Source organism: Hydra vulgaris, chromosome 06 (assembly GCF_038396675.1).
Source record: "Hydra vulgaris chromosome 06, alternate assembly HydraT2T_AEP".
Lineage (NCBI taxonomy): Eukaryota > Metazoa > Cnidaria > Hydrozoa > Anthoathecata > Hydridae > Hydra > Hydra vulgaris.
The window spans coordinates 59137501-59157396 of record NC_088925.1 but is presented as its reverse complement, the minus strand read 5'-3'; the positions used below and the strand labels follow the sequence as shown (position 1 = coordinate 59157396).

Below are 19896 nucleotides of genomic sequence, written 5' to 3'. Positions count from 1 at the left end.
TTATCAAGTTTGAACATGAAAATAAGAACATGATAGAAGTTTAGTTTATATACATTTAGGATATTGAGTTCATTAAATAGTGTTTGTGTGTGAGAGAAAAGATATACGTTTGAAACTATCCTTATAGCCTGTTTTTGCTTGCTAAGCAATTTTCTTATTTTCGTCGCGTTAGTGCTAAACCAAGCAATGTTCGCATAACTTAAGTAGCAATAAATAAAAGAAAAGTAAATGTTTCTTAAACAAGAATGATTTAATAACTGCTTAGCTTTGTACATCATACCTAAATTTTTTGATACTTTATCTTCAACTGCACCTATAGGTTCCTTCCAGGTTATATTTTTGCCTTGAAACACGCGTAAAAACTTTATTGATTTCTCTCTCTTAATTAATTTATTATCTATAAAAAAGTCCGGAAGTTCTAAGGGAATATCGGATTTTTTATGTAGACGATGAAATAAAGTGTATTTTGTTTTAGTAATATGTAAAGATAATTTGTTTTATATAAACCATTGGGTTAGTTTGTCTAGTTCTTTGTTTACTGTTTGAAATAATATATTGGTATCTTTATTGGAATAAAGCAGGCTGGTATCTTCTGCAAACAAAATTGTATTTAAAATGTTAGAAAACTTATTTAAATCGTTTATATAAACAAGAAATAGAAGTGGTCCTAAAATTGAACCTTGAGGAACACCATATTTAATTGTCTCATAATTATTTTTTTCCTAATGATATACTATATAATGCTTCCGATTAGTCAAATAGCTCTTGAAATAGAACAAGTTAGTATTTTTTATTAATTTTTGAGCTTCGATAGAAGGATTTGATGATTGACTGTATCGAAAGCTTTACTTAAATCAATAAAAAGACCTAGGGTATACTTGCCTTCATCAAACGATTTAAATATGTCCTGAACAAGGTGAATGATTGCATGATTTGCGATGCGAATTTATTTTTTAAAATAGTAAATGTAAAGTGGCCACAAATAGGTCAGTTTACCTTAGCATTGCACAGCAGATACAGCAATGTTTTAAATAGAAATAGTCGCATTGGAGGACAAGTTTGGGGTCAAATACATTTGATCAAATACAACTACAAATACGGCATTTTTTAAATACAAATACAAATATTTGGAATTTATGTTATGAAAAAATATATAAAATTTTTCGTGACAAGACTATCTACTAAATAGAAGAATGAAAATAAGACCTTAACCAATATCCTTTGAAAACAAAATTTCAATCTATTTTAATGTTTAAAATGAAAAAAAAAAACGAATCATTCGTATTTTTAAAAAAAAAAACACTGGTTAACCTAGTTTATGAAACTACAAATATATTTTAATCAGATGCAAATATTAAAATTTTTTTTTATCAAATACAATACCAATACAAATACGCCAAAAAACGACCTGTTTTTACCAAAGATAAATACAAGTTCAAATACAAATACGTATTTGACCCCAACTCTGGTGGAGGGTAACTACATCAACTGATTTAGGGTTAGTCGAAGCGGATTTTACATACATTGACTTTTTTAGGAATAGACGCTGTAGAGTATATATACATTGAATGAGGTTTATAAGGTACTATTTTGATTAAAAGAAAAATTGTTCTAGATATACTTAAATAGAGGACTAATTAAGTAATTAAGAATACAATCAAAACAGATAATTAACAACTAGAACTAAACAAATTTCCATTTATTGTACCTCCATATTCCTATATCACAAATACCTCCATTTATTGTCTCCAAACAAAATCATCTTATTTAATAGGTCATACCATAAATAAATTAGATAAAACAAAAATAAAATAAAATTAAAATAATAAATATAAAAAAAAGGTCTAGTTTTTGACTAAAAAGTCGGCAAATGTAGACCGAAAAGAGGCCGGGCGAATAAAAATAAGCAACTTAGTTATTGGTCACCTTTACGTAAATATAAACTTTACCAATTTTGCTTGAGTTTTTATTTAGATAAGGCTAATCAATTACTGAGTAAATTGCTTAACTTTACGTAAATAAAAGTTTGAACAAAATTCATTAAGTTTTTGTTCACGTTTAGCTGATTAATTACTGAGTAAAAGCAATTGCTCATTTATATTCACCCGGCCAAAGGTCTACATTTGCCGACTAACTAATCAAAAAGGGTCAAATTTGCCGACTAAATGAACGAAAAATTCATTGATTAGGGGAGGAGGGGGGCACACCCCCTCTCCCATCGCGACAGCCTTGGATGTACATCCAAAAAATTTACATTACTTTTTAAAAAAATAAAATAACTAAATTTAAGTTGATGTTAATTTTGATATTTAAGTTATTTAAAAGAATGTTTAATGAGTGATATTTTATAAAACAAAAACATTGTTCTATTTGAGAGATTTCACTTATAACTTGTCAGTCTACCAAAAAAGTTTATTATTTAATAATTATATATTTAAAATAATATATTTGAAATAAAATTATTAGTATTATTAAAAGTTTTTTATTAAAAAGTAATGAAAATTTATTTTTACTTTATATTTTACTTTTATATAAAATGTAAAATCGAGAAATAATGTTGCATATTGCTTCTCAAACTTTTGATATTATGTAAATTTTATTTTGCTACTTTCAATATTCTTTCACTTTTTTCTTTGCTGGTGCAAATTGAAGATGAATCGTTTGATTCATTAATATTTTTCCGGTAGTTTTTCTTATTCATCTTTTTTATAAACGTGTATATCATTCTATAGTGTATATTCATTGAAAAGGAGTGCCATTCACTCGATTTAATATTTTGATGGATTTAATTGAACATAGACGCTTTCATACAATAACACGGACAATATCATGTCCGTAAAAACTATATCTACTGTATCTTGTTCTATATTTTGCATTGTAATAATAATATTATCTCTTGTCACTAATTATTGGTATGAATTTGAAGAAGAATTGTCGCAAGATAAAAAGATATTTGTAAAATCCGTATTTGAAGACAAGGTTTTAAATAATTGTTGTTTTGTTTGTTTTTTTTTAACATAAAGTTGGGCTTGAGTACAAATAAGGACAAAATAACCGACTAATAGGTTAAAGTAAATTCTCCTGACCTAATATTATATATGTATATATATATATATATATATATATATATATATATATATATATATATATATATATATATATATATATATATATATATATATATATATATATATATATATAATATAAAAAATATAAAAAATATAAATATATATATATATATATTTTTATATTTTATGTATTTTATATATACTCTGTCAAAAAAGTTTTCATCCACCTATCCTGTACATTTTTCAGATATGATAACTTTTTATTCAGCAAACATATAAGCATAATTTTAACTAAATTATATCAGTTAACTATTTAAGAAGTATTGTAAAAAAAAGGTTTTACAAAAAAACAAATAGAAAATTAAATACAGCATTTATAAATAAGCAATGCCTGTTTTTGCTCCAAAAAAGTTTTCATCCACCCTGCACTCCAACCTCAAGTTATAATTATCAAGAAATGCCTAACCACCAAAAAAATTCCTGATAAGCCACATACGTAGGACATCCAAATAAAATTCAATTATCTTTAAGCTGTTTTAAGAACAGTCATCCAGAATCTTAAAATGAGTGCTCCAAAACTTGCTGGAATGCTGCAAAATGATTACAGTTTAAAAATGGATCATAAAACTGTTAAAATAACCTTAAGAAGAGCTGGATACAATGGTAAAGTACCATTGAAAAAGCCCTACATCAGTAAAGTTAACAAAGCCCAAACTACTACACTTTGCAAATCTTTATAATAATAAGTGCTTCAGGTGTAGGAAACTTGGTTTTCATTAATGGAAATATGGATCAAAATGTGTATTTAAACACTCTGAAAAATAATCCGTAAGAAAGTGGCCACAAGTTGGGACTTACTAGGTCATTTATCAGCAGATAACAATCAAAAACATACAGCCAAATGTGTTAAAGAAAGGCTTATGTTTAAAATAGCTAAGCAACTTCATAAATCCCCACAATCTCCAGATTTAAATCCTATTAAACATCAATAACAAAAACGTCTTTTATTCTAAAATGCTGTATTTTATTTGTTACTCATTACTTTAAAAAATATTTTTGTACATTATTTCTTAAATTTTTAAATGATATAATTTAGTTTATATCATGCTTACATCTTTGCTGAATAACAAGTTATTGAATTTTTAAAATGTGCACGACAGGTGGATGAAAACTTTTTGACACAGTAATGCTGCAGAATAGCGACATAAAATCGTTTTATTTTTTTGCTTGTTGTGCTTTTGCGTTGTTGGCTGTTTCAGACTGTTTCTTCTTCTGTAGGTTCATCAGGAAGCTTCCTGATGAACCTACAAAAGGAGAAATAGTCTGTCAAAGAAAAAGTTAGATTAGTTTTTTTGCTAATTTATATATATATATATATATATATATATATAATATATATATATATATATATATATATATATATACATATATATATATATATATATATATATATATACATATATATATATATATATATATATATATATATATATATATATATTTATATATATTTTTATAGTTAACGTCTAAGAAAATGTGTTTGTGTTAAAAAATGGCTCTTCGCTTTTCTGTGGTATTAAAGCTGACAAAATTAAGGTTAGATAATGTCAAAATGGATTAATTTAATTGCAGAAATTTGTTGCACCCTGAGCTTGTAACAAGTATAAAACCAAATTTTTGTAATTAATAAGCAATTTTTTTAATAAATAAACACATTGCTCTTGCAAAAACCAAAAGCTCTCTTGAGAAGCTGTTTAGAGGAGCAGCTCGCATAGCTTGCCATGTTCGTTTTAGGAAAACTTTTCACCGCTCTCGCACTCATTTCTTCCCACCAAGGCCTTTATATATACACAAATACCTACATTTTCTATATTCATTATATCCATATTTTATGTTAGTAGTTATAATAGTATTAGTATTAGAGTTGCAAATATGATACAAGTCCTATTAAAGTCATAAAATGACTATAGGCATCTATATCTATCTATTGAACTGTCAAGCATTCGCCTAAATTTATCCATTTTCGAACAGTTTACTATTGCATCACTGAGTGCATTCCAATGTTTAGCAACCTGATTAGTGAAAAACGATATTGTTCACAATTTTTATTAAATTCTTGTACAAACTTTTCTTTTTTACCACATTGAGCTGAATGAATAATAGATTTTATGTGCCAATTAATGATAGCGAGACCTTTATCGGTTTTAAACTTTTGAATTAAGTCTACTCTTAATCTACGATTCTCCAGTTTTTGAATTTGAAACAAGATACATCTTACAGACACATTTATAATTGTCAGGCAAGTTGTTGATCAAAATTATAGAGTATTGGTCCCAAAACAGAGCATTGTGGGACATCGCTAGTAACATGAGCCCAGTAAGAAATGTATTCTCCAAGTACTACTCTCTGTTTTCAATTAGTGAGAAAATCTGTTATCTAATCAAGAAGGTCTCTAACAATACTATAAGCTTTTAGCTTGAGGATTAATAATGTGTGAGAGATTGTGTCAAATGCATTTGAAAAGTCCAGATATATCTGTAATATGTTATATTCACATGCTTATATGTTATACTCAATATGTTATATTCATATGCTTTCATATTCTCTCTCTCTCTCTCTCTCTCTCTCTCTCTCTCTCTCTCTCTCTGTCTCTCTCTCTCTCCATATATATATATATATATATATATATATATATATATATATATATATATATATATATATATATATATATATATATATATATATATATATACATATATATATATATATACATATATATATATACATATATATATATACATATATATATATACATATATATATATATATATATATATACATATATATATATATATATATATATATATATATATATATATATATATATATATATATATATATATATATATATATTAATGATGTATCGATAGTACTTTTTTGGCCAATACCGATGGTGATGACTTATACCAATGTCGATACCGATGAATTAACTAATTATTACAATTTTAAAAATATGAAACCATACAACTTTAGATCTGGTAAATTTTTTCATGGAATAAGTACTGGTAAACAAATACTTGGACCCAAATCAGAGCCAAACAATTATTTTAAAAGATATTAGAAAAACTCAGAACTAAAAAAATAAACATTTTTATTTATTTTTTACTATGAAAAAAAAACTTTCAAAAAAATAAATACAATTTTAGAGGAACGCTTTTTATTTAAATTTTAAAAAGAAAATGTTATTATCATAAGCAGTTTACTTAGAATTTTTTATTAATTTATTAGTAATTTAAATATCTAAACAACAATCATATGCTGTTTAGACATAAATTATTTTCAGATAATTAAATTGTTTTTAGAATAATTTTTTTTTGTGATGTTTAATCCCCACCATATCCCTGGTAGTACAGCGCTCAACTTGTTTCTCTGCGCAGCGGCATTGTTCGTCAAAGTTTGTGTTTCGGAGTTATAAAGTTGAGAGGAGGTTGTAATCATAACTAAAGTAGCCTCCTTGATTGCAATGGTCTTCGTGGCCACTGCAATCGAGGAGGAGGAGGCTACTTATGGTTAGGGAGGTGAATTGAAATAAAAAAAAAAGAAATAAAGAAATATACTTAATACTTGGCTATACTTGAACACATGAACTAAGGCTGAACTATTTGCAAAGAATTTCTTTTCCAATTTGACTTTCGAATGTTATGGCCATTCTCTTCCTTCCATTCTAATTAAACAGCTTAACCCATTAGTAGACATTCAAATCACTTCAGCTTCCATTGCTCATAGTCATATCTTGATTAAACTCTTCTAAAGCTTGTGGTCCAGACAACATTCCAGTCACAGTCTTACAAAATTGTTCTCCAGAATTCTCTTCAATTTTCTCTAAACTCTTTAATGATTGCTTGACTGAATCTTGCTTTCCTGCCTGCTGGAAAATGGCATCTGTTGTTCTAATTTTTTAATTCTAATTCTGACCCCTCCAATTATCGTCCAATCAGTCTTCTTTCTGTTATTAGCAAGGTATTTGAGTTTTTGATAAACAAATTTCTCACATCCCATTTTGAGTCAAATAACTTGCTGTCAGACAATCAATATGGTTTTCGATCCTCTTGCTCTATGGCTAACTGCTTTGACTGAAAGATTTTATCGTGCATTAGATAAAGACGGAGAGGCTAGGGTTGTTGCCCTCGACATATCTAAGGCTTTGGACAAAGTTTGGCTTGTTGGTCTTATTCACCATAAGCTTGTTTCATATGGTGTATCTGGGAAAGTTTTTGAGATAGTCAAATTATTCCTTTCTAACCGCTTTATTAAAGTCATTCTTGAAGGTCAACACTCTTTACTATTTCTAGTGAATTCTTGGGTACCTCAAGGTTCTATCCTTGGTCCTATTTTGTTTCTTATCTACATTAATGATCTTCCCATAACCTTACATCTAAAGTAGCTCTTTTTGCTGATGACTCAACTTAATACTCATGTCTTGATAAAAAGTCTTCTCTTTTTCTTCGTTTAGAACAGACACCCAATCTTGAATCTGATCTCACTTCTGTAACAGATTAGGGCTTACAGTGGCTTGTAAATTTTAACTCCAACAAAACTCAGTTATTTACTGCAAAAAACATTCCTATATTGATGAATGGCAACCCTCTCACTTAGTTCTCTTCTTTACATCTTCTTGGATTATCATTTACGACTGATCTTTCATGGAAACCATATATACAATCAATTGCTAAATTAGCATCTGCTAAGGTTGCTTCTCTTTATCGTGCTCACCAATTTTCTCTCTCCTTATTCCATTCTCTACCTCTAAAAATCTCTTATTTATCCCTGTATGGAATACTGTTGTCATGTTTAGGCTGGTTCTTCTAATAATGCTCTTTTTCTTCTAGACAATGTCCAAAAACGCATTGTAACAGGCCTTCCCAGGAGAGGCGTGCGGTCGGTCGCTTTGAGTGACCACGCATATATATATATATTTTTTGAGAGTCTGGCCACGGTTTTTTAGCATATATTAATGACGCATTTTTAAAAAGGCGCTGAGAAAACCTAACTAAATTGTCGTATTATTTTATTATTTTTATTCATAATTTATTCTTATTATTAATATAAAAATATGAACATAAAAATGAAATGTATATATATATATATTTATACTTATTTAATAAAAAAATTTTTTTCTTATTACAATTTTTTTTTTTCAAGTCTAGTAAACATAAAAAAAAAATTTATTTATTTATATTTATATTTTATTTATTTATATTATAATTATTTATAATATATTTTTAGGTGTTGATTTTTTCAGCAATGATATTTAAGACAAGTCGAAAAAATAAACAGAAAATGTGACCGAAAACTTTTTTAATCTATTTTGAAAAATATGCTCTGCCGACGCGGAATGCGAACCTGGGTCTCCGCGGCGCTATGTAATGTCTCAACCGAATGAGCTAAACGATCATACCTCTATCTAGAACCTTGTAGATAATAATTCTTCTAGAACTTAGAAGTTATTTTTTGTAGAAAAACATACTTATGTGAAAAAATTTAAAATTAGAAAAAAAAATATGTAAAATAAAAAAATAAAAAATTTATAAAGTTATAAGAAAAAAAAATTCAAAAAAAAAATATATATATATATATTATTTTTATGTTATTGTTTCTTTATTAATGAAAATAATAAATTATTAAGAAAATTACAAAATAATACAACGAATTTAATTTGATTTTTTCAGCGCCTTTTTAAAAATGCGTTATTTTTAATATATGCTAAATAAGCGTGGCCGAGTTATCCAAAAAAAAATAAATATCCGTGTTCACTCAAGGCGTGCGACCGCACGCCTCTCCTGGGAAGGCCTGTTGTAAACAAAGTTGGACCCGGTCCATCGTAAAGCTTGAGCCTCTTTCCCATCGTCATAAAGTTGCATCTCTTTCTCTTTTCTACAAACACTATCATAGTTGCTGCTCAAAGGAGCTTTTATTTCTAGTTCCGTCAACCAAAACTCATTCTTGCTTGACTCGTTATTCATCAAAGTCTCATTCTTTTGCTGTATCTGTCCCTGCATGCTCTAAAATCTTTTATTTGTCTAGCTTTTTCCCCTGCACTTCAACCCTTTGAACTCTGTCCCATCTTCATATTTTCCTTACTCATACAACCTTCAACTTTTTAAGTCTTCTGTCAACCGTTTCCTTGCTCTATAACTCTATTCTTTTTTTCTAGCAACGTATATACATATATTTATATAAATATATATATATATATATATATATATATATATATATATATATATATATATATATATATATATATATATATATATATAAATAAATTAGTAGAAAATTACTTAACAAAAATTTATCTCATTTATCACCGTGTTTCATCAATAAAGACTCATCAGAAACTCTCATCAGAAAATCATCAGACTCATCAGAAAAGGATTTTCTGATGAGTCTTTATTGATAAAACACAGTGTTGAATGAGATAAATTTTTGTTAAGTGATTTTCTACTAATTTATAATTACTCTGTTCTTTAAATAACACTGAGCACTCTATTTGTATAATACATTTTAAAATTGTTTAAATATATATATATGTGTGTGTGTGTGTGTATATATATATATATATATATATATATATATATATATATATATATATATATACATATGTTTTTTTTTTTTTTTTTTTTACATCTTCGCTTCCAACAAGGCTGCAACCACTATTAAAGTTGGAAGTTACTGGAATAGAAAAGATGAAGTAGAGCAAGCTTTGTAGAGCAAGATAACAATTGAGAGACATCTTAAAAGATTGCAAACTGTATGAATCATGAAAGCTATATGAAGGAAGCAAATTCCAAAGAGCAGATGTTTACAAAAAAAATTAGACAGTCACAGAAAAAGGATGAGATTTAATTGAATGAGGAGTAACACAAGAATAAATTTTAGTAGATGGTACAAGAGACGCTAGCTCTTTAGAAAAGTGTTTATTATAGTATTTGTAAAAAAGTGAAAGAGAAGCAATGTTGCGACGATATATATATCATACATAAATTTTTTTAAATTAGAAGATGTTTTAGTTGCTCGTCTTTGCACATGCAAAACGTGTTTTTTGTATGACCCAATATTTGCTTTTGATGATGTTATAACCTATTTTTTCCATTTAAGATCATTTGTAAATTTTACTACCAAATCCGTCTCTATAATAGTCTTTTTAAGTTCTCTCCTATCCATTAGGTAAGAATAATTCTCATTTTTTGTTCCATAATGCATTACAAGACATTTGTCAATTTAATAGCATGAGAACATTTTGAGGCGATTGATCTATAGGCCGCTTTTCCGTGCATTTGTTTTGTCGTTTATTAGGCTTTTAACAAAACGAGGATAGTTATTTTATGTGTTAATTTATGTGGTCATCTTTGATGTGAGCTATAGGTTCATTGTTTAATAATGTTATTTAATATAGTAGTGAAGGTGAGCTAGCAATCTTCAATATTATTACATGGTAGAAAAAGTAGCACTCCAGTCTAATGGTTTCAGAGATTCATTGATAGCCTGGTAATCTGCATTTATCCAACTGTAGAATTGATGAAGAGGAATGTTATCATTATAATGCAGGCAGCTCAAATTAGGAGTAAAATAAAATTACACAATGGTCACTAGTTTCAATGGATGGTTTGATGCAAAGATCCTTGATAAATGTAGAAGTGCTCAAAATAAAATTTAAGATACTAATTTTGTAAGAAGCTTGATCAACATACTGACTAAAACCATAGTTGTTTATAAAATGTAAAAAAGAGTTATAGATAACACTGTCGGGACCATGATAATAGTGCCAGTCTTTATTAGGTAAGTTCAAATGGGATTCAGTGGAAATCAGTGGAACACAACATACAAAACATTTAACACTTGTTTCGATATAGTCGATAGCTTTTTTTTTGTAACCAAAACTACGATAATAACCAATAACTCTGATATGTCTGACCATTGAGATCTAAATCTGCACAGATGATATCTAATTCATGAAACTCAGGTGGTATATCCACTTAACTAAATTTAATAGAATTACAAAAAAATATAGCTACTTCACTCCCTCTACTATGCCTATTACACCAAATGACAGTGTGATACCTAGAGCAAAATAGACTATCAGGTAGATTGTTAATCAACACAAAAAATATGGTCTCAACAACATTGGTTTCAGCAACACAAAAAGTATCAGGATTGTGCAATTGAACAAAATGTTGGAAATCAGCAATTCTATTACTTAGACTGTTGATGTTGATTTTCATTGTCCTTTTAACTCTTTTGTAATTGGATTTATTTGTTTTTGTTGCTTAAGTCCAAACTGATGTTGCTAAGAATATAAAAGAGAAATAAGGGTATCAATTATTTTTAGGCTTAATTTTTAAAATAATATAAAATAAGTTAGAATGTTATTGATAGAATTATCATTATAGTTGCAAAAAGCTACCTATGCAAATGGTTTTCTTAGCTCACCTGTTTTACATGCTTGTTTTACAAGCATACAAATTTATTCCTACCAAGGTATGGTTATAAAAAAACAAGCCTGGAAAATATTATAAAAACCAATTTAGATAATAAAAAACAAAATATTGAAACTCAACATTTATCAATTTCATCAAAAGTATTGTATCTTTACTGTGGATTCTAGGAATTAGCCCGAAGTTAAAAATAAGTTTTCAAAAAAGCAGGTTACACACCAGTCTTTAAATCACCAAAAAAATTTACAATTTATACTTACCACAAAAAATAAACCTCTTCTACCTATAAATTTCTACCTAGGTGTATACGAACTTGAATGCTCCTGCAAAAAATATTATATTGGTGAAACAAAATTAAAAATCTCATCTCGCATTTACCAACATCAGAAAAATACATACAAAAGAAAATGGGATTATTCAGCAATAGCGGAGCATTCAAAAAATTGTCATGGTAATTTTACATGGAACATTAAAAATACTAGAGGCCAATAATTTTAATAGAGAAGTGAGGGAGGCACTTAAAATACAATGCCATGAATGTGCACCTTCAGATGAGGGTCTGAATCAGGATGGCGGAGTTTACATCACCACTTCCTTTTGAAAACCTGTTTCAATATTTGAATCAAAAGAAACTATTGCATTGATTTGTTTTTGTTTTTGTTCTGTTTTAAACAGTATATATATATATATATATATATATATATATATATATATATATATATATATATATATATATATATATATATATATATATATATATATATATATATATATATATATATTTATAGTTCTATAGATTGTTGCATTTGGGAAGTACGGAAGGAAAAAAATGATTCTTACGCCAACAAATAACTCACTTTTAAATACTTTTGACTTTTGTCCAACAGTTGTGTGTTGTCAGAAAGTTAAAACCAATAATTTAGTTACAAATTAATTGTTTTTTAAAAAAACTGCAAAAACACAAATTTAATTGACCAGAATGTTTTTAAAAACATTCTGAATGTTTTTAACAATATAAAGAACGTTTTTATTTTTATTTTTTTTAATGAAATGTTTTTATTTTTATTTTTTTTAATAAAATGTTTTTATTATTATTTTTTTATACTGTAATTCATGCGCGGAGTGTTGCTACATCGACTATCTTATAGCCTGACTCGCAACAAACTGCTGCTATATCGACTGACAAATAGCCTGACTCGCAACGGAGTGCTGCTACATCAACTATCTTTTAGCCTGACTCACAAGGGAGTGCTGCTACATCGACTGAGCGTTTGGTTGGGGCAGGCAGTTAATCAATTAATAAAAAAAAAAATTCCGGTCTTGCATTTTAATTTTTACTTTTTGTCAACAAAATACGGAAAAACTTTCTGACAACTAGTTAAGAGTTATATATATATATATATATATATATATATATATATATATATATATATATATATATATATATATATATATATATATATATATATATATATATATAATGTATATATATATATATATATATATATATAAATATATATATATATATATATAAATATATATATATTATACTTGATAACTCCCTTGAAATGTTGTATAAAAATTGTTTCAAAAAAGTAAAGAGTTACTTCTATAATAAAAGTTTTTTTTTTTTCTTGTTTAGCATTTTTAATTTGGCTCAAGTTTTTATAATTTACTTTTTCTGAAGAATATTTGATAAAAAAAATTTTTTTAATGCCCATTTTCAATACTAACTTTTTTTAACTGCATCCTGAAACATCTTTTAACTTTAACTTCTTTTTTTTTTTTGTTGAAATTTTTATCTTTAAATCTTTTTTGATTTGTTTAGCCTTCAAATCACTCGGTTATCTTCACTAGAGTTGGTCTATGGGAACAGTGCAATACAGTAATATACAATCACCTTAGAGATGATGAAAAGGAAATGACAGAAAAATGTGAAAGCTACAAAGTTCCCAGTAATATAAATAATTGGACTAGTAAGTAGTATTTGTTTTTTCTATACTGGTTGTAGATATATTAATAAATTAGTAGACAATATAGACGTTAGTAGACAATATAGTTAGTTATCATTGTAGACAATAGTATTATCATTAGTATTATATTATCATTAGTATTATATTATATTATCATTAGTATTATATTATATCATTATCATTAGTATTATATTATATTATCATTAGTATTATATTATATTATCATTAGTAATATATCATTGTAGACAATAGTATTGTTATCATTAGTAGACAATATAGACATTGATAATATGTTTAAATTTTTTGATTTTGAAATAGTAAATAAAAATTGTTATCAAATTAAAAAAAAAATTGATAAATTTAGTAGCATTTTATTGATTTAATATTTTTAGTTCGGCGAAATGTTTTAGTCATATTTTATATTATTTCCTTGTTATTGACACTGGTGGCTTTTGCATTTGAAACAATTTATTGTGTGACCAGAAAGTATTATTTTCCTGTTGGTAGAATCGCTCTATGTTTTTTCATATCAGGTATATACTTTTTTATATTAGTACACAACAATTTTTTTTTTTTTTTTTTTTTCAATGTTAATGTTATTTTTAATGAATGTTGATTTATTGACTAACCTCTAATTTAAAGAGAAACAAGTCAAATAAGGGAGTTTTATTTTCAAATAAATTTTATTTTAGTTAATAAGTTACAAGGTATATCTTGGATGCTTATTGAATTTAATTAAATATTATATTTCAAAACAACTTGCTGTTGAAGTGCTGAAAGTTAGCATAATCTTTTTTGTTGTTGTTGTTGTTCATTCACCTCCTTAAGGCCATGAAGGCCACTACAGATGAGGAGGCTACTTAACTGTGGTTATAACCCTCTCTCAACTCTATATCTCCAAAACACAAACCTTGACGAACATGGCTGCTATGCGGAGAAACAAGTTAAGCGCAGTACTACCAGGGACATGGTGGGGATCGAGCTCGGGACCTCTCGCTTATGAAGCGATCTCTCTACCACTACACTACTACCGCATATCTCTTACAAAACATTTATACTTCCGAATTCAAGTTCATTTTCCAGCAAGATATCTCTGTAAATGCTCAACAGTGAATTGAGTCTATGCTCATAAAAGTTGCAAACTTTTTATTTCATTAAATCCCCATTTTTTTTATCTCTAGCAAACCTGTAAACGATTTTGACCAGTTTTGATATTCAAAGATTGTGGTTAAGGATTTTAATGGCTCTTGATTGAAATTATGGCGGAATTGTTTGTCTATATATTGTTTTGTTCTGTAAATAATTTTAATAAAATATTTTATGTTATAATTGTCAAAATAATAATTTGGTTGTTGTCTAACAATCTCTATGAATGTCTTTCGATTCTCTTTAAATTATGCTTTTTTTAATGCTGTTAAATCAATACCTTTGTAGATTAACTGATCTTCTTTTACTTCTAAATTATCTATTAAATGTCCAATATTTAAGTCAGGATTAGCTGAAAAAGTTAATCCTTACTCAAATATTGAACATTTAATAGTTAATTTAGACTCAAATATTTGTAAGATTTTGTGTAAAGTTGATGAAATTCTTGCATCAACTTTACACAAAATCTCACAAATTAAAATTTCTTCTTTTTGAAACTCTAATGATAATGTTGTTAGTGATTTAACAATATCTTGAATAAAATGTAAATAAAATAAAAATTGTGGATCTTTCATGAAACAGAAAAGTACTTAAGCTTTTCATAAATACGCAATATTTGAGCCTAGATTAACTGAAATAGTGTCTAGTACAGCAATTCTAATATCAAACTTTATTGAGTCTAACACAGAAAGTGCTTATCTATGCGCCATGCTATGGGGATATACTATACTGGGGTTTTTATTTTGTATTTTAGTTTGAACACCAGCTTTATTGCCAGACATTACAGATGCACTATCAAAGTTGACATTTGCAGCTTTTGCATAGATATTGTTTAAATATAAATTTTGATCCTTTTTTTCTGTTGTTAAATTTTTTAAAACAAATTCTATTGCATTTAATATGCCATTGGCATCAACTGTCTGTGGTGAGTTAATGCCAGCAAATATAGTTATTGAATTACCATTTATAACAAATCTTAAAAAAGCCGTTTCTTGGTCATTAACATTCTTATCAGTAGAATCATCAGATATTGTTGCAATAAAATAAGTATTTACATCTAAACTTAAAATGCATTTTAAGTCAGATGAAATTGATAAAACAAATATTTTGCAAGCTTTGTCACTTAAGTAATTCTTGCCCAACTTACTTCCATTTAGCTTTAGTAGCTCGCACAGCTGAGGAAATTTTTTAAATGTAAGATCCATTTTAACAACAAAATATGATTTCCAGAATTTTTTTCAATTCAATTTTTTTGGTGATTATCAGTAGTTCTTAAAATTGATCTCGATACAGTTTTCTCAACACTTAAAGCTAAATTGTGAAGGTTTTCTCAATTTTTAAAAACACAGGCTTTTTGCCCATCATGTTTATTGTGGTGTAACAAGTATGCTCTTTTACAAAATTTACATCACATTGTTACTAAATTGGTTGCTTTGCAAATACTTGGGCACTTTTGACCAACGAGTAATTCCAGATTTTGCTGATTTTTATTCATTTTTTTTATACATATTTCAAGGATAACAAATCCAATAAAATGATCAGAAATGTAAATAAAATTATTATTAAGTACCTGCATTATCAATTTAAATAAATTCAGGCATTTATATATTCTTGTTTTTAATGCCCAAGAAACCTTGTGGCCTTAATGATGTAAAAAATTTTTTTTACACATCATTCTATATTTATTGATCTTTTAGAAAACATAAGGATTTCGATCTGCAAGTATATATATTTGCTTATATGGATAACAGGGCATGGTCCCCACTTTTTTGTAGCAAAATATTGCAATTGATTTTTCAGTACATTTCAGACTAGATGGAGCTCTAAAATTTTTTGAATTTCTGAAGTGATAATAAACATGCATGTTAAAATTGTTTCCAGGCCCCAAGACACCAAGGAAGGGGGGCTGGATCATGTGCCCCACTTTCTTTAGCAAAATCCTGCAATAGATTTTTCATTACCTTCCAGACAAACTGTAAGGTAGTGAAACTCTGAAAATATCTTGATTTAAAACTGTTTCCATTGCAGACAACCAGTGGGTCCGTGGAGCTGTATTTACAAACTAAAATACAAAAAAATAAAGTGTCAAAGTTTGTGTTAAGATTTGCTTAGATGTGTTAACGATCAAAGTATACTTACATTCAGTTGTTGTTACAGGTCCATCAATGATACAAATTGTGTTGGTAGTTAAAACCCAGCTGCTCTAGACAGCCAGAAAAGTTTGTTAAAAGGGCTGCGCAGGGGCATAAATATTGCCATAGCATCTTTAACAGATGACAAAATTTTAACAATCTGCCATCATCATAAAAAGATTTCAACATGATAAAGTTTATTTATCATACCAATCCAATGAAGTGTATCATATTAACAGAAAATAAACTTAATAAATATCAATGTATCAATGTTAGTTTACTGATTTGTTTAAGAACTTTAGATACCATAAAAAGAAAAAATGCCTTTTGTTTAAAGCTAATAGTATTTTTAGATTTTGGGTTAAGTTGATTATAGCTCCTAGTTCCAGGAAAAGTGTTACTTATTAAATCTTTTCATGATGATGGCAGATTGTTAAAATTTTTTCCACTGTTATTCCATCTCTTAGTTAATATATTTCTGACATCTTCTCTATAGGAATCAAACCTTTTTATTTAAGTCTTTCTACAATGATTAGTTTATGACAAGTATAATTTGACAGTTTTCGGAAATCACATGAATCCATTCTTACTGTAAAACTAGTTGTTTTTTTTCTTTTTTTGTTATTCACCTCCTCAAGGCTGAGAAGGCCACTACAGATGAGGAGGCTGCTTAATAGTGGTTATAACCCTCTCTCAACTCTATAACTCAGAAACACGAACCTTGACGAGCAAGGCTGCTGCGCGGAGAAACAAGTTGAGCGCGGTACTACCAGGGACGTGGTGGGGATCGAACTCAGAACCTTTCGCTTATGATGCAAGCGCTTTACCACTACACCACTACCGCATAAATAAATTGATGAGGAGGCTCCTCATCATCAAAAGTTATTAAGTTGCATTTCAGATTAAATTAAAAATGAAAAAATAATAGTAATTAATATAATTAAAACAACTCGAACACCATGTTAATCACCATGGTAATGATTATATTTATCATTTTTGAATGTAAGAGATAATTTTTCGTCTCTTTAACAAGGTTTATTAATTGTAATTAATTTGAATTAAAAATGTTAAAAATGTTAATGGTGAATTTAATAGGTAATAAATTTCTATTTAATAATTAATAAATTTCTGGGTCATCCATACGCTAATTAAAGGGGTTTTAAACAAAACAGAATGAAAATAGCAAAATGTACATTAGAGAATGTCTATGACTAGTTTAATATTTTTATATATCCTCCTCCATCCCTCTCCTTGTTATAGCTTTATGCTTTCCTGGGTTGAAAGACTGTTAAGTCTTGTTGTGATCCAATATATATATGTATATATATGTGTATATATATATATGTGTATATATATATGTATATATATATGTGTGTGTATATATATATATATATATATATATATATATATATATATATATATATATATATATATATATATATATATATATATATATATATATATATATATATATATATATATATATATATATATATATATATATATATATCTGTGGGTGTTTAAAATGAAAAGTTTTATCAACAGTAGTTTGTTAAAGTTGTCAGTTATTGTACGGAAATAAAGAAATTTGGCTTCTTGAATTAACACTTTATAGAAATATTATTCAATGACCTAACATAAAAAGAATTTTATGATTTATAAAGTTTAAAACATATATTTTATTAATTGGTATTCATTTATGATTTTTCCTTTAAATTTTATTTTAGCATTATTAATTCTGATTTCGTTATCTGTATACACAAATACATTCATCAGACAAAATGTCGCTTTTTCATGGTCATACGGTGCAGGTTGGTCAGCGGTTGTTATGTATATAATAAGTATTGTTTTGCTCTATGCTGATAAATAAAAATTTTTTGTAAAAATTTTGTAAAAAATAGTCAAGCATTCAAATTTAATTTGAAAACTTTGAATTCGATATTCTTTTCTATTTAAAAAGTTTGCAACTGAAATTTGCACATAAGAGTTTTGTTTTAATTTTATAGAAAACATTTGTTTATATTTTATTTATTTCTATTTATTAGTATTTATATCATCAACACTGTACAATTTTGAAAATACGTTTTTAAAAAAAATGTAGTATTGTTATTTTTGTCGTCGTTGGGTTGTATAAATACGGACATTACGAAATCAAAACGCCGACTGAATAATAATTTTTCCAATTCGGCCTTGCCGTAGGCGTTTTTATTACATGAAAACGTCACGGCACAGTGGGCCAGGGTCCAGACCATATAGTAAGGTGAGGTCGGGTTCAATTTTTTTTTTTTTTTTTTTTTGATTCGGTGAATCCAGATCATCTAAAAAGGAGGAGAGTCAATTTTTTGATTCGGATGATTCAGACTATCTTGTTAAGTAGAGGGGCGTTTTGTTGTTTAATAATTTGACAGCAGGCAAGCCAAAAATCACGCAACTTTTTTTTTGTCTTATTCTCTGTTGTTTTTTTTTGCGTCACGCAATTGTATTAAAATACGTTATCACTTTTAAACAGCCTCCTTAATTTACTTTTTTAAACAACGCGCTTTGTTGAATATATAAATTTAAAAAAAAGTTCTTTCCTAAGTATCTAAGGCACGAGGAAAGGGGTAATCGCCCCTCCCTATAAGTCCGCCCTTGGCCAGAATTCACTTTTACTAAACATAACCTATAACTCGTCATATAAAAGAAGTTTAAGGGCCGTTTATACACTGTTTACTAATTGAGCAATGCGGTTTTTAATGATCACACTAGTTAAATTTTGGGTTCCTATGGATAACTAAATTGCTTAACAACCACATTTTAGTAGTTATAATTAATATAAACTGGACAAAAGTAATGACTTCTAAAAAATTAACTGGATCACTCCCATAACTACCAGATTGAGTATTTTTTATACAAGGAATGTTGTGGCACAATGTTTTTTTTTATTTAATTGGAAGTGCCTCCTAAAATGCCTAGCAACCGTTCGTTTTTCATATTTACGGGCTTAAGTGACTTTCTTAAAATATCAAAGTTATAAATTAGAATAATAACAATGTGGCAGCCTGATTGAAAATTTTTTTATGCATTTGAAAGATCAGACACACAG

The 19896-nt window shown here is 27.5% G+C and overlaps 1 protein-coding gene across 1 annotated transcript; it reads left to right on the top strand.

The window, feature by feature from the left end:
• The first annotated feature begins 2759 nt into the window (after positions 1–2759).
• On the top strand, positions 2760–18907 carry LOC105846161 (uncharacterized). Its single transcript, XM_065800567.1, has 4 exons — positions 2760–2979; positions 13389–13536; positions 13926–14066; positions 18539–18907. The coding sequence occupies exons 1-4, from the start codon at positions 2830–2832 to the stop codon at positions 18679–18681; spliced, it is 582 nt and encodes a 193-aa protein (XP_065656639.1). The 5' UTR covers positions 2760–2829; the 3' UTR covers positions 18682–18907.
• Positions 18908–19896: the final 989 nt, after the last annotated feature.